Source organism: Aulonocara stuartgranti, assembly GCF_965226115.1.
Source record: "Aulonocara stuartgranti genome assembly, chromosome: 8".
Taxonomy (NCBI): Eukaryota; Metazoa; Chordata; class Actinopteri; order Cichliformes; family Cichlidae; genus Aulonocara; species Aulonocara stuartgranti.
Genome location: NC_138959.1, coordinates 16,169,306 through 16,184,516, shown reverse-complemented (window position 1 = coordinate 16,184,516; position 15,211 = coordinate 16,169,306). Strand labels below are relative to the sequence as shown.

Genomic DNA, 15,211 nt, shown 5'->3' with positions numbered 1-15,211 from the left:
GAAGCAACCATTGTCCATACAGGCTCACTTGCCAGGATGGACCACTCAAAAAAAACCCAACAAATCAAAACAATACCCCATGCCTGGAACAGCTAGTGGATCACTGCTGCTCTGGTAAATCAATCTACGCCCTTGGCACCTTCACTTCCAAAGGTGCACAGGTTAGTGTTCCTCCACCTGCACACCTGATCCCGACTCACAAAACACATCTGTAACCCCCTGTAGTTGCTTGAATATATGCACAAAACTTCTAATTAAGGCACCTCCTCTGTTTTCCTTCAATACCAGCTGTCACACACAGGTAAACAACTGAAATGCAAAATCAATGTGAAAAACTGAATACACCCTCATGAGTTACCTGCTTTCCACAGGAATTAAGAGGGTAGGTGGCTGCTAATTAATTGCACTTCACTAACTCATCAGCAGTGTGAGCACCTCTACTGCAGTTTGCTGGTCATGAGCATTCAGGCTGTGGACGTGCCGACAAATTCACCTCTTGGTCAGAGAAACTTGAAAAAACCACAGAGCTACATACACTCTACTGTCCTCAGTTTGCATGATAAATGTTAAAGTTCTTTACAGTTAAATTAGAAAAAGATTGAACAAATATGGCTTGTTTGGAAGGATTTCCGGGAGAAAGCTTCTTTTTTCTATAAAGGACAGAGAATAGTCATTTTTTCCTGGTTTGCAGAGTTGAACAAACCACAAGTCTTCTAGAACAATTTCCTTTTAACAGATGAGACCAAAGTGGAGATGTTTGACCATAATGCACACTGGCACGTTTAGTGAAAACCAAACACAGCATATCAGTACAAACACCTTATGCCAACTGTTAAACACAGTGGCGGAGGGGTGATGATCTGGGCTTGTTTTGATTTAAAATTGGAAAAATTGGTGTACTTTCATTTTCACACTCCCTCCACATAAGCTGATATCACAGCTGATTATTTTACTAAAGGTCCAAGAAGCCTCCCTGTCATCACCCTCGTCCCCCTTTGGCCTGGGTCACGCTTTGTTCTCATGTCTTACCCTTGAGACCTGACTTTGTGAAGCATGGCATCGCCTCTCTTTAAATTAGTTTGAGATAGCTCACATGAGGTCAGAGGTTAGGCTCATTTATTCATTAACACAGACAAATACACAGAGCTGAGCAAACAGGAGCTGGAAATCCTTTGGTAAATGTTGGAAAAGCATTACGTGGAAGACGCATTCCAGGTCGACATACTGTCCAATTAACTCCCAGGCTGTAAATGAATGGATGCCTGTGGGGTGGTGCTACGCTGTGTTTAGTTATTTGTCTTTGTCTTTGGTGGTTTTGTGAGAGTGACATTAATTGCTGGAATTTATACTAGACAGATGAGCATGCTGTAAACACATGGTTTAACGCTTCATCTTTCTGTGATAAAGCCCTCTTAGTCCCATTCTGGTGTCCCGGCAAGCAAATGTGTTATCTAAGCACGGGGACAGGGTCCCGTGTAAGACACGCATGTTTCAGGACAGTTAGCTTTTGCAGAGGGCGCTGGATGGTGAGTCTTACACTGCTCTGGCTTCTAAAAGTGGCATTTTGTTATCTCAGTCCTCTTCTTCTGTCCCACCATCGGCACTCCCTTTTTACACAGTCAGGATATTTATCTTCCACAATGCACACTGTCTCATATACGCACACACATACGCACCCACACCACCCATAACCACTTCACAGTCCACCCAGATGGTGCACACACACCCAGCTGGGCCTCAGGATTGCATGAAGGGGAAATTAGTCTACAAATAAACAAATGTATGAAGTTGATGATGAAATATTTAGATGACCGCTCCGGGGGGAGTTTGCATGTTCTAGCTCATTTAGTGCAGATAACATGGACTTTATACCAGAGAGAGCTCTGCGAACCATGTCACACTGTTGGAATTTGTTTATATTTCTCCTACGTTTATTCATCCATTGGTGTTGGTGCATTTCTTTTTTTTTACATTGTGTGTATTTAAAAACAATCTCTTGAAAGTTTTCTTTAATTAGCCAAGTCTTGCTTTTTTGGTCAAATAACATTATTGGTAAAGGCTAATGCAGCGTAGACCCCAGAGAAGTGCTGCTGTAAGAAAGAAACTAGCAAATTCGCATGAGGTTTATGATTTTTACATATGATAAATTAAGGAAATCAAGGATGTTACAGCAATATTATTTTATTGTTGTACTGCAATGAAGCAAACCAGTGGAGGAGAACACAAATATGTCAAAATAACATGAAAATCAGAGCTTCAGGGAACAGAAACAATGACTCTAATGTATGTGCATAATGACCGATCAAATAACAGCATGATCTTAGACAGGCCCTACAGTTTCTCTCAGCTAAATACCGGCCATTTTTTCTTCCAGTAGAGCGAACGGTGGTGATTGTCGCTGCTGTCTGCATTCCACCTGATCCCAGGGTTTAGCAGGAATTCCTGCGAAACAGACTGCAGCTTCACCCTGATGGCATCAGACAACCCTCAGCTCAGTACTTCTTGGATTCATTTACATGTGTACTGCCTGATTAGGGCAGAAAATACATTTGATCATGTTTATTCAAATATCACTAGCTGCCCGATGCGCCGCCCAGCGTAGGAGGAACTAAGTGTGTAATTCAAATATCAAGCATTCATATAAAGCCATACCCCTCCCCCAGTAAGACCAGTCAGACCACGTCTTTCTTCACTCCTGCTTGCACCCCTCTCAGGAGACAACCCCCCCCCCAAAAAAAAAACAAAAAACAAAAAAAACAAAAAGCAAAAACAAAGCCACAACTGAAGACTATTGAAGACTATCAAGCCTGACTTCAGAAAGCCCTCTCATAAATACCGGACTGTTTTGAACACACTGTTTGGGACATATTTGAACATCAGCTGAACACACGGAGTCGGTTCTGTATCAAGTACTGTGCTAATAATACCGCTGCCAGAAAACCTGGATGACAGGGAAGCTCAGGACTGTCTTCAGAGACCACGGCTCTGACTGTTAGATCAGGTTGCAGAGCTCTGTACAATCCTGCTAGAGCTGAGCTGGAGAGCGGGATAAAAGAGGAAGGTGGAAGATCACCTCATCCACTTGCTACAGGGGCTTTGAGGACTCACACAGCACTCAGTGTCAGCCTCTCAGTCTCCCCAGACTCCAGAGCCCAGGCAGTCACCTTACAGCAACATCAAGTGAGGCTGGGGCACAGGTCAGTGAACACAAGGAAGGCCTCTGATCCTGACTGGATTCCTGGGAAGGTGCAAACAAGCATGTGCAGATCAGCCATCACAAGCGCTCATCCCAACCTGTGTGAAGTCTGCAACAGTCGTTCCTGTACCCAAACTAATCAGCCACTGACTGTCTCAGTGCTTACCACCCAATAGCACTTACAGCTTTGTCTTTAGTAGTTTTAATATATATTACTTTTTTATATTTACAGTGTAAATGACTACATGTTTGCGCTTGATTTCTCTTTGCATCTGAAGGTGGAGCTGCTCTGCAGTGACATTATTCACGGTATAATGAAAACTACAATAAAATTTACATAATTTGGAGGAGTGAGAAGCAACTATGTACATTTCAGTGGCCCTCCCATAGGCGTACTTTACATTATTATTTCCATTTTGTGTTATTTTATACTTCTACTTCACTTGGAGCCAATTATTTTCTTTCATTAATGAGCTACTTTTATTTTTTGGGAGCTGTAGATATAGTAGTGCTGCAATGACTCTAAGTACTTCAACACATTTTCTTTTCAGCTTTTATGCCATTTGAATCAATGGCCTTATTTTTACAACAGCAGGTGTAATAACAAACGAATGTTGCTCTTAATTAAGAGAGTGCTCTGTAGATCTTTCTACACAAGTAATGTTTACTTGCTAGGCCAGAAAAGCCACTAGCATGGCCCTTTAATACATGTAAACTACTGCAGCAGCTTTAAAGTATGCTGATTCATGTGTCAAGGTATAGCTACAATAGTCGGTTTTCTCCTTTAAAAAGGTTTAAATTTGTTTTTAAAACACGAATTTAACATTAAAAAATAAGCTAACCTCAGATATGAATTTGGGGGCGGGGACACCAAACTTTATGGGCCTAAATATGAGGGATTGATGGCGCACTGACAAATAGGATTGAAATCTGAGGCTTCCCGACCAATCAAAAAGTGAGATCTGGGAGCAGGGTCCGCCCACACACGTAATTAAATCCACACCAGCGTGGTGCTGGAACTGTTTGGAGTTTGCGTTGAAACAAGAACGCAGAGGGCTAGGGAGCTGTGCTCAGCCTCGCATCCTTCACGGCCACCTTTAAAAAGGAGAGAGAAAACAAACACGCTCCAGCCCGACAAGTTGTAATGAAACACACTTTAAAGTTTGCTCGGAAGCCGTGGGAGTTGACGTAAAAGTGACTTTTTGAAACTGGAGCTGCTTCCTCCTTCGACAACGGGGTGAAATATCTCAACATCCTCACAAAGAAACTTTGCTTGCTAGGCTGCTAACTCGCCACACAGCCAGCAGCAAGGAGACCAAAAAAAGTATGCTCAGCGGCGAAGACGAGAACACAAGCTCGTATTGACGTTTTACTGGTCGAGTTATAGTGGTATGTGCTCGGACATGGCCTCTGAATGACTCGCCTTGAGTTTTCTAACGGTTTTTCTTCGAGTAGTCATCACCAGCACCAGAGGAGAAAGAGCCGCTGCTGGTTAACTTTAGCCAGCCACCACCATCACCAGAGCGCCCCCACATCTCTACCAGGCAGGACAGCCACAGCTAATAACAGTCATTTAGAGTTAAGTGGACCCAGATTTGACACTGTAAAGATGTCCGGTCGAAGTGGAGCTGGACACACGAGGGGTGCTGCTTTGGGTCCACAGCCGCTGAAGGCAACTGTCCCATATCAGCTGGCCAGCAAACCGAGACCCAACAGGATAGATGGGAAGCCAGGTATGAGCTCAACACCTTTTTCCACCTTATCCTTTCAAGTTTAAGACCTCACGTAGTGTCACGATAGGTGTAGAAAGCTGGGTGCGAGTTTCTGCAGTCCTGCGCAGTTGCAGAGCAGCTTTATCTGCTAGTTGCCCAGTAGGGCATTTGCAGACTTTAGATAAGATGTTCAAACTTGTGATAGCAAATTCTCAGTAAAAGAGGGCAAGTTGGTAGCCGGATCCAAGCATAATATAAACTGTCTTAATTAGTAACACGAGCTATAAAATATGTTTTTAGTGTGTGTGTGTGTGTGTGTGTGTGTGTGTGTGTGTTTTTTAAGGGAAACTTTGCTACTTCTATATTAAAGTATTCAAAATCTGTAGTTATATTTTCGAAATTTAAAAAATGATAAAATATATTTTATAATTTCTTCTTGTCAATCAAACTGACTATTTGGTGTTTATAGGGTAATATCCAGATATTGGTAGCCCCAAATATAAAACTATTTAAGTATTTTTAGCGTCTTAAAGAGCATTTTTGTCCATTTTTAAGAGACCCTACTGTCTTTTTTGTATCATGTGTAGATGGCTGTGACATGAAGTCTCTTGATGCTTACTGTCAGTACGTTAAAACCTTTAAAATAGATTTAAAGGCCAGTGTGTGTGAAAAGTAGCATTACATGTGTGGCTTTCTGATGTGAAGGTGAAAATGATGCAATGCGTTTAAAATAAGTGTCTGCCACTACAATGCTGCAAGTTTCCTGAGGAAAAACCGATTAGTGTGGATTATTTTTAAGCTTTTTATAAATAATAAGAAAATATCTCTGCGAAACTGACAGCTAGAAAGGCCAGATCCCACCAGCTGAGCCCAGGCATGAGGCGGACGATGTCTCTGGACGCCATCATCGGGCCGTACCTGCAAGGACACTGGCCCAAAGAACCAGAAGGCCCGAGCTGTGTACCCCGCCAGGACAAATCCACCCAGGTCAGCGCCACAGGGAATGCTTTCAAGTGTGGGAATTATGAGTGTCAGAAAAATGAATGGAATGGCATTTATCAATGATGCTTCCTCAATTTAGAGCTTTTTTTTTTTTCTTTTTTATGTTTCTCAGTTTTGTTTTTTTTGTTTTTTGGGGGGGGGTGGGGGGATAGAGGTTAGGTCACATCACAAGATTAGCTTGCACTTTTTGCAGCGAAATAAGTTGCTCTGAGGTTGAGGGAGGGTGGGGGTAGGGGGGTGTCCGGTGCTTGCACAGCGATTACAGAGTGAGAACTACAGCCGCGACAACAGTCCCCGAAGTCAGCTGACGAGGCCTTTTTGGCTGCACCCATCCTCTCTGCTCCGTGCAGGCACTCGCCACTGCACTTTGGTTGCCCACATCCTCCCTCCCTCCCTCCCTCCGTCTTTGTTTTTCAGTTTCTCCTGCTCTTTAGCTCGTCTGCAAGTTTGACAAGTCTGTGGGTGTGGATGGTGCGATGTGGCTGCATGTTGGCCTTTTAAGCATGAGACGTTGATCTGTACTAAGTGTGAAACCAATGATTAAAATATGTGAAGTGTTGCTGTAATATTTCATGTTAAACGTGACCTGTTTAACGTGAAATATTACAGCATGATTTATGCAATTGCTGTTGGCTTGTGTGGTGCTTTGGCTCTACTGAGGAGATGTGAGAAGTAAAATCATGAAAGAGAGCTCCACGTTGCTAGCCACATGTTTTTGATGGTGCCTTCAGGTGACAGCAGACCATATGTGGACTTGGGATGGCAAAGCTGCGCACCTCCATTGTGCAACCATGGCTGCTGCTTAAAGCAGAATCTGCTGCGTTTTAGGTCATTTGCTACACAGAGAGAAGGATTATGGGTATGCACTTGATGCAGATGCGCTCTTGCAGTCCTACAAAAAAGCAATCTCCTGTAGACTGTCAGGAAAGGTGCTGTAAATTGCCTAAGAAGTGAGCTTAGACAGAAAGGGACAGACGGTGAAGTTTATCAGATGGGAAGGAGTAAAAAAAAAAACAACAACAACTAACCAGTGACCAAAAAAGCCAACTGTGGCTGCAGTGGACAGTTTTCACTTCAATACAAAACATTTCTTCCTGTGTTACGAGTTCGATCTACTCCGCGGCAGGGGCTAAGCTAAGTAACAGCAGAACCCAGAAGAGTAGCCCCCCCCAAACAAGTTATTCCGTATAATTCTGACATTGCCCCCTGGTGTCAGTACACAGTTAAAACATGAAAGCAGGTCTGCAGCTTGAGGTGCAACTTATCATCCAGCTAAGTACACAGTATCACAGATCGTAGTTGGTCCGCCCTCTTGCACTATGCCATTTAAATGCAGCTAATGATTTGTGCAATGATGGAAAAATAACAGCGAATTACCACTGAAGAAGCAGAAGCTGTGTGATGTCTGCGCTGCCTGCTTTTACAGTTCTGGGTTGCTGGAATTTATTATCTTGTGCTGTGAATACTGTGTGAAATATTTTCTCATGAGATGTTTTATCACACTTGTGACGTGCATCTGGAAACAAATGGCATATGTAATGGTCTCTAATTGTGTCTGGCTTGCACTGAAGGCAAAGAAACCACGAAGTATTATAAGAAATGCAAATTTTGAAAATGGCCTCAATCTGTAATTAATGATTGAGTCATTATTGCTTTAAGTACATAAAGAAACTGTACACAAGGCTCTATAGCTTTCCCTTCATTTTGCATATATGATCATATGACAGCTTTAGACCAAACCCTAAAAATACTTAATAAAATGCATATTAAAGACATGTGATTGCATATGAAGAACATCAGTTCTCATGGCTGCTTTCTTCCCACCGCAGACCCCAGACTCATGGTCCGATAGATCCCACAGCCGGCGAGGAAGCAGCAGCCACAAGCGATCAGCATCATGGGGCAGTGCTGAGCATCTGCGAGAGGTCAGTTCAACTTTTGATTGCGCAACATGCATTTGTAATGCCTGGATTTGCTAAACTTGACCCTTTTTTTTTTTAATTAAAAAGGGCAAGTTCTTGAAAAAGTCTTGACTTTTATTGACATTGTTGAGCAACAGGAGACTGAGGTCATCTGCAACGTTCCCCTTTTTATACTTTTTAACGAAGCCTCACTTCTCATGATCTCACTGAACATTGAGCCAACATAAAAAACATAATAAAATCCTTGTTTGTTGATACTAAGCGTTCGACATGTGGGATTAAAGGACTTCCTTTGTGTGTTTGCACGTAGAGGTTGATTAACATGTGTTTGTTTCAGATCACTAAACTAAAACAACAACTGCAGCAGTGCAGCAAACCTGCAGTCTCGGGGGCACATGACAAAGACCGTCAGCGGGGCTATCCTCAGGGGGGCCGTAGCCTTGGAGCTGCTCAGGTACCTTAGCATCAGCAGACACAAGCACACTGAATGAGTTACTTGAGGTTTTAGTGCAGATGTCTCTAGAAGTAAATTTAGGTGTATTTGTTTTTTCTTCTGTACCGTATATGGACACCTGTCACTGATTTACATTCACAAGAGCGCATTACTAAGCTATGCAGGTCTCTGCAGGAAGTGAATGAAATAAAACACTGAGGAAACAGGAAGATCACTACATCATGCTAGCTTCTGCTTTTCAGATTGTAATGCACGGTTCTGCTTTTTCAGCACAGCTGGTGTGTGGTCCCACACTCCACTGGGCTGTGGTGATTTTTTTTTTTTTTTTTTTTTTCCCAAATAAACCAAAGTGGTGATGAGACAGCCCCATGCAGTTTATGAAAACACTTGTTAGTTTGATTATCAGCATTGAGCTTGCTGGATTTTTGAGATGTCTGAAGCAAATGACTTTTTGAATGCCTGTGTGCTCTCAAAAAATAAGAAAGTTTCCGTTTTCTTTGTTGCTTTTTTGTTGTTGTATTTTTAATGGTAACAATTTAAAAAAAAAAAAAAAAGTACATTTAGCCTGATGTTTTTGGAAAATATGGAAATAAAAGAAGCTGAAGGGAACTCTTAAAAAAAACAAAAAACAAAAAAAAAAACAACGTCCTGGTGTTTGGCTCTTAGGAGTAGTGCAATAAAATTGTGTTCACTTGTTTATGTGCTCAGACTCAGCCTATTCCCATCCCCCCTGCTCCCCTGTCTACACTGGTCCCTCCCCTGCGCTGCAGCGTGGAGGGCCTCAACCAGGAGCTGGAAGGCATGTTCATCAGCCAGTCACTACATCCATTACAGAGGGTAATTATCACCTACAGAGCCCACACATGCTTGTTTACACAACATGGACATGTGAAGATGTTTAGGCATTGTTTTATTTGCAAAGAAAGGCGGGTTTCAGAGGTGGCACATGTAGTTTTCTGCTGAAGTAAAACTTCTGTGTTGGCCGATTTTCGTTTAATTAAACGTTCTAAAACGTGCAGTTTCCTGTCTCGACAGCTGCTCGAGGTTCCAGATGGTCATCGGGCTCCGGTGCCTCTGCAGAGCTGCAGCAGTGGATCTCAGAGCGACCCCCCCACCACGCCCCCGCCATCGTCATCCTCCACCTCCTCCTCACCCTCCTCCTCTCCCAACGACATCTGCACCTCTCAGCCCAACTCAGATGCTCCTCCAGACCTGCACCAAGGTTAGTTTGTCAGACATTTTAGATAAGAATTTAAATTTTTATAATGGTGAGAACAAACGTGAAAGTATTGATTTGCTGACCACTTTATTAGGTATTAGGTAGGTATTAGGTATTAATTACCTTAATTGTTCATGGCATAAATTCAGTGAGGTGCTGGAAACATTCCTCACATTTCGGTCCACATTGACGTGACGTGTTAAACACATCAGGGGATGGTACACTGGTATTTAAGAGCTGAAAATGGTCATGAGCAGTACTTGGGTAGTCTGTTGTATTTAAACAATGCTCAGTTGATACCAAGGGGTCCAAAGTGTGGCACAGAAATATTCCCCCTACACCAACCGGCATGTTGTTACATCATACATGCAATGGATCCACACCCTGCCATCTGAATCGAGACTCTTCAGACCTGGCAAGGTTTTGTTGGGTTTTAAAAAAAAAAAAACAAAAAACCATTTATTGTCCATTTCTGGTGAGGCTGTGTGAGGTGTAGCCTCAGTTTTACTGTTCTTAGCTGCCAGGAGTGGCACCCGGTGTGGCCTTCTGCTGTTGTAGCTCCACTCTAACATGTTGTGCATTCAGAAATGTTCTTCTGCATACTTTGGTTGCTTGAGTTACTTTTGCCTTGCTATGTCCTCAAACCAGTCTTGACCATTCTCCTGATATTGAGGTGTTTTACCCCAGAGAAGCTCTAATCACTGGTTGTTTTCTCATTTTCAGACCATTCTTTGTAAACTCTACAGATGGTTCTGTAGGAAATTTCAATAAATCAACAGTTTTCAAATTACTCAGACCAACCCATCCAGCTAGAACAACCCTGCCACATTAAAGTCACTTAAACTCAACTTTGTTTCTCATTCTGCTGTTTGAACGTCAGCAGGTCATCTTGCCTAAATGCACTGAGCTGCTGCCTTGAGATTTGCTGATTAGATAACTGCATTGATGAGCAGTTAAACTGTGTGTTTTTAAAAAGTGTCTGGTAAGTGTATTTCTAGCAGACGCATGTAGACATAAAATTGCAGCACTGATGTATAACTTTGTGGCGGTTTCAGTAACGCAATTCAGCTCTGCCAAAAATATGTCTGCAAAATGCAAATATGGCATGACATGTGTTCTTTATATTCACCATGGAAGTTATTGGTTTTTTTGGTGTTTGCTTGATGGACTAAAGAGTTGTAGTTGTCTTAGTTTATAGTAAGTTTCCCTCTCACTTATAATTTCTTTATAGGTTCTTTCTGACATTGATCATGGACTTGGCAAGGAACATATGAATTAGGTGGCATCTCTAGCTGAGACCTTGAAATTTGACTTCCTTTAGTTGTGCATCAGGAAATTTATAAATAGATTTCTAAATGTCAAAAGAATGCAAACTGCTATTAAGGTTTTAATTTCTTTTCAGTCCTTTGTTTATTCTTCAAATTGAATCTCAATTTGGGGAACATGGGTGAAGTGAAACCTTATCAATAAATGCCTAAGTGATTGTTAGGGAGTCTGTCCCATCCCCCCCAAAATCCTGTGTTTGTAATGTACTGCGTGCCAGAAAATTATTACTTGATGATCAGCACCACATTGTCTGCACGAGCCTTTGAGTCCAGAAAGGACTTCAGACATAACACAGTGTATCTAGGCTTGGAAAGGATGGGCTCTAGCTGAAAACTTCATAATGTTGATCAGTCATAGCCAGAAACCAAGCTGAAGACAGTTTGAGAGAAAATGACAAGACATTGTTAAGGGGGTGAGGTTGATAAGAAGTGAGTAAACTGTTTCTGCCCCTCAGAACATTCAAATCATATATATATAGATATAGATATAGAGATATAGAGATAGAGATATAGATATATATAGGTATATCATTCTCACAAATGTTTTCTCTCCTATTTTCAGGCTCAACAGACAGTGGGCTTCTGTCTCCATTCCCCTCCCAGAATGAGGCTGACCTTTCTCCTCTCCTGAACGCCTCATCTCCCGGGCCCAACAAAAGCTGCTGCTTCCAGAGAAAACCTCCAGAGGGCTGTGAAAGGGTGAGAGTGTGGGAGGAGATCAGGTAGGTTTTTATTCATTTTGCTTTGTTTGCATGCTAGAGGGAGACAGATGAATCACCTCTGGATAATGAAATATAATTAGACAAATACTGTATACTCCCTGTCATTTAACACGGTCAGCATGTAGATGCCCCCTGGTGGTCACATTTAAAAAATAAACACTAGAAAAACAAACTAATTCAGTGTCTTTACCCAAAGTTGAATGTGATTTCCTGCATGACGTCATAGTTTTTAGTTGAGTCAGAGTTTACCTTGTACTCTGTTAGAGTGAGTTAGTGGCATTAACTGTAGATGTAAGAACAGTCCCCCCTCAAAGCAGTTTGTTTGTTCAGCTTGGGAGTTTTGTTCTGCCAAACAGACAAGTTGATGATGTTGCAACACTTCATGTTGTCAGCACTAAAGCATTCGAAGTCCTCCTTGTTTTTAACTTGGTCTGAATCTTACAGTGTGAAATTACTAGTCATTACTCATTAAAAGGAATCAACAATTACAAAACTCTGTTGCCTGGTATTTTAGTTTTTCTTTTCTAGTGGGTCCGTGACTTCTAGGGGAAAATTTTGGCTTGAGTAAAGCCTCGTGCATGTTGACATGTAAGCACAAGCAGCGACTACAAAGATCAGGGATGTCAAACTCATTTTACATTGTGAGCTGCATACAAGTCACTCTGATCTTAAGTTTGCTGGACCAGTGAAACTTCCCTTTCTGTCAGTGAAAAGAAGTTTAACCACATTTAATCCCAGAGATATCTTAACATTTAAAAAAAAGAAGTGCAGAGTCAACATTATGTCTCAATTTTTCCACATGATAAAGAAATGCTGTTGAACTAAATGTAAGAAATCTGACTGTGTGCACTGAATGTAACCAAACTTTTTGCATCACTTTTATGGACATAAGTTTTTCTTCTCCTTTTCTTCTTTAGCTCTCCACAGAAACCCACGATGGCCCTCATCTCCTCCTGCCCCGACCCCAACAAGGTAAACTTCACCCCCTATGGGGGTTCAGCCTTTTGCCCAGTCAGCCTCCCTAAGCCCCTGCTCCCCTCCATGGACATGTTTTTCAGAAGCTTTGGCTCTCCAGCAAGCAACTGCTTGAACCAGGGAACAAGCTCCTGTCAGATGGTCTCCTCTAACACCTGGGCTGTTCGTCCAGATCCTCCTGCAGCCACCACTGTGATGGGAGAAAGTTCTGGAGAGGGGCTAGCTTTATAAAAACGGCTCCAGGTCGTTTATTTGGAAATGAACAGAGTGGTCTGGGACAGATGTCTAGATTTCTTTTTCTTTTCTTTATTTCTTTTCTTTTTTAAATCGTAGCTCATTCTTTTGCCACACAGGTACAAACAAATAACATTGTTGCCCTTTTCAGCCATGCGATGGCATCACTAATGTTCATTAGAGCTTCATTGAGACTTGTGCACCCCTGCAAAAGACTTGAATTTATATTTCCAGCATCAACTCTAGTTGAGAGCAATCATAGTTTTAAAGGCTTAAATCTTGCACAACCACAAATGGGCCATCTGTTTGTGCTGCTGGAGCTTCCCCTACAACACAACACTGCTGCAGAGAGCTGCTTTTGAATTAGGCATAGCAAAAAATGCTTATGGGAGGAATAATTGAGTGTTTATACAAACTAGTAACGGATAAAGTGCTGTTTATGTGCTGCTTGTTGTTATCTAGGATGCTCTGTAGTGAGCTGATCAGCAAAAAATAAATAAATGCATGCGAGCCATTGTAATCAGGTATTCACTCGTCATGTTGAAAGTGATGGATAAATGTTAGCAAATCTGAGACTTTCAGATGCAGCGAGATTAAAGGAAACCACTGGATGTCTGAAAAGGGCTTGATGTTGAAGGTTATTGAGAAAATGAGTCACAATGCAAAGGAGAGTGCTCTGAGTTTCCTTAATTGCAACACTTCTAAACTAAACAAATTTAGTTCTGTTATTACCCAAAGATATTTACATTTGTCTTAGCCAAAAATAATTGAGACACTGTGCTGTCTTACAGCAGCACTGCTCACTTATTTTTCTGTAAACTTTCACTTGATTTGTTTGACTGACTGCTCACTTCCTGCACAGTTATTTCCTCAAAGACGCCACAACAGTAACTTTGTTGATACTGTTCCTTATTTTTAAACTGCATCTGTTTAATTATTTTTTTCATCTTATCAAAGATATTTATCTGCTGTTCACTTATTTCCTTGCACCAGTCACTAGTGTACGAAGCGTGACAAATCAGTGGGTACTTTGTTTTTACCTGATTTAAAGGACAACATGAAATGACATTTTGGTTGTTGTAAAGGGAATTTTGTAGATGTAGAAGTTCAGGTAGCGTCAGCACCTAATGGCTTCATCACATGCATTCTTGCTTTACGAGTAGTACTTTTTTAAAATGTCTTGTTTACTTGCAAAAAAGGGTTGCATGTTGTTTATTGACGTTCTAGATCTGTGCCTGATGGTACGTTTTAGTTTTGAGGTTTCACTGCCTAGCTGACTACCTAACCAGTTTTAGTGGTATAGACTTGTCGTCCTCAGTTTCCCTGATCATTTTGTTCTGCCAAGCTGACAAGTTAACGATCATATAGTTTTATTTTCTCGCAGACATGTTTGCACAAGTTGAACTACTACTTTTGAGTCGCAATTCTTATTTTTATACTCACTTTTGTACTTGGTTGTATATGTATGTGTAGTGATGTCTGTTTTTTACCCTTTTCCCCCAAATACCTGCTACATAAGCTAAAAAGGAAAAAAAAAAAAAAGACCCTTGTCATTTTTAGTTTTGTTCTGTCAGGCAAATGTCACATGTATCGGGTGGATTTTTATGCACTTCCAGCAGAGGGTGTTACAGAGGAGAGGTTTCCTCCATAATTTAGCCTCTGATAGTTCTGTTTGCATGTGAACTGAAAGTTGACTATTTTGATCTTTTGACTAACATCTCCTAGTTTTAGCATCTTGATGAAATGCTGATGGACTGAAATATTCTTATTCCAAATAATCAAAGATTTTTTTTCTTTCCCCGGTTGTGGATACTGGGAATGTTATCTCAGGTTCTGTGTTTTTCTACATAAATACATGATGCTAGCATGTCTTCTGTGTTTATTACATTCATTTTAGCATTTTAGCTCTTAGTGCTTTGTTTTGAATTCACCACACAATCTATGCAGCCATGGTGTTAAAGAGCAGACCTATTGGTGTGAAGTCCCGTGCGTATACTGCCAAGTTTTCATTTCTCCTACAATTAAGAAGCTACTTTCAAACCTTGTGCATTCATCTAGTCATACTGGAATATTTGTTTCTAAATTGGGTAAAAGAAAACACTAGAAAATCTTATAATGGTACCGTGTGTCATTATGTCACCATATACTGTAATCTTCACTATTTTCTGGGGCAGGGGAATTGACAACTGCCTGACTAAGACGTGTAATTTCCTCTTGTCTTGAGTCACATTGATTTCTTCAGTCCTTACCTTTGACTCACCACAATGCTTCTCAGTTTTGTTTTGTTTTGTTTTTTGTTTTTTTTCCCAGAAAGCTGATTATTGGTGGCACAAACATTAAAGTTTCAGCAGTTTGGTTCATTGTCTCAAGATACAGTGCTCAGCATAAATGAGTGCACCCCTTTACATTTGTCAGAAAACCTTTAGTTTCCTTTCAGAATCAACATTTTC

At 41.3% G+C, this 15,211-nt stretch overlaps 1 protein-coding gene across 1 annotated transcript; it reads left to right on the top strand.

Moving 5' to 3' along the window:
- Positions 1–4,185: 4,185 nt before the first annotated feature.
- LOC309713120 (protein FAM117A-like) lies at positions 4,186–14,625 on the top strand. The gene is made up of 8 exons (XM_082544493.1): positions 4,186–4,929; positions 5,750–5,895; positions 7,740–7,835; positions 8,170–8,286; positions 8,995–9,123; positions 9,322–9,508; positions 11,393–11,552; positions 12,470–14,625. Exons 1-8 carry the CDS (start codon positions 4,611–4,613, stop codon positions 12,756–12,758), a joined length of 1,443 nt encoding a protein of 480 aa, XP_082400619.1. The 5' UTR covers positions 4,186–4,610; the 3' UTR covers positions 12,759–14,625.
- The last annotated feature ends 586 nt before the right edge of the window (positions 14,626–15,211 follow it).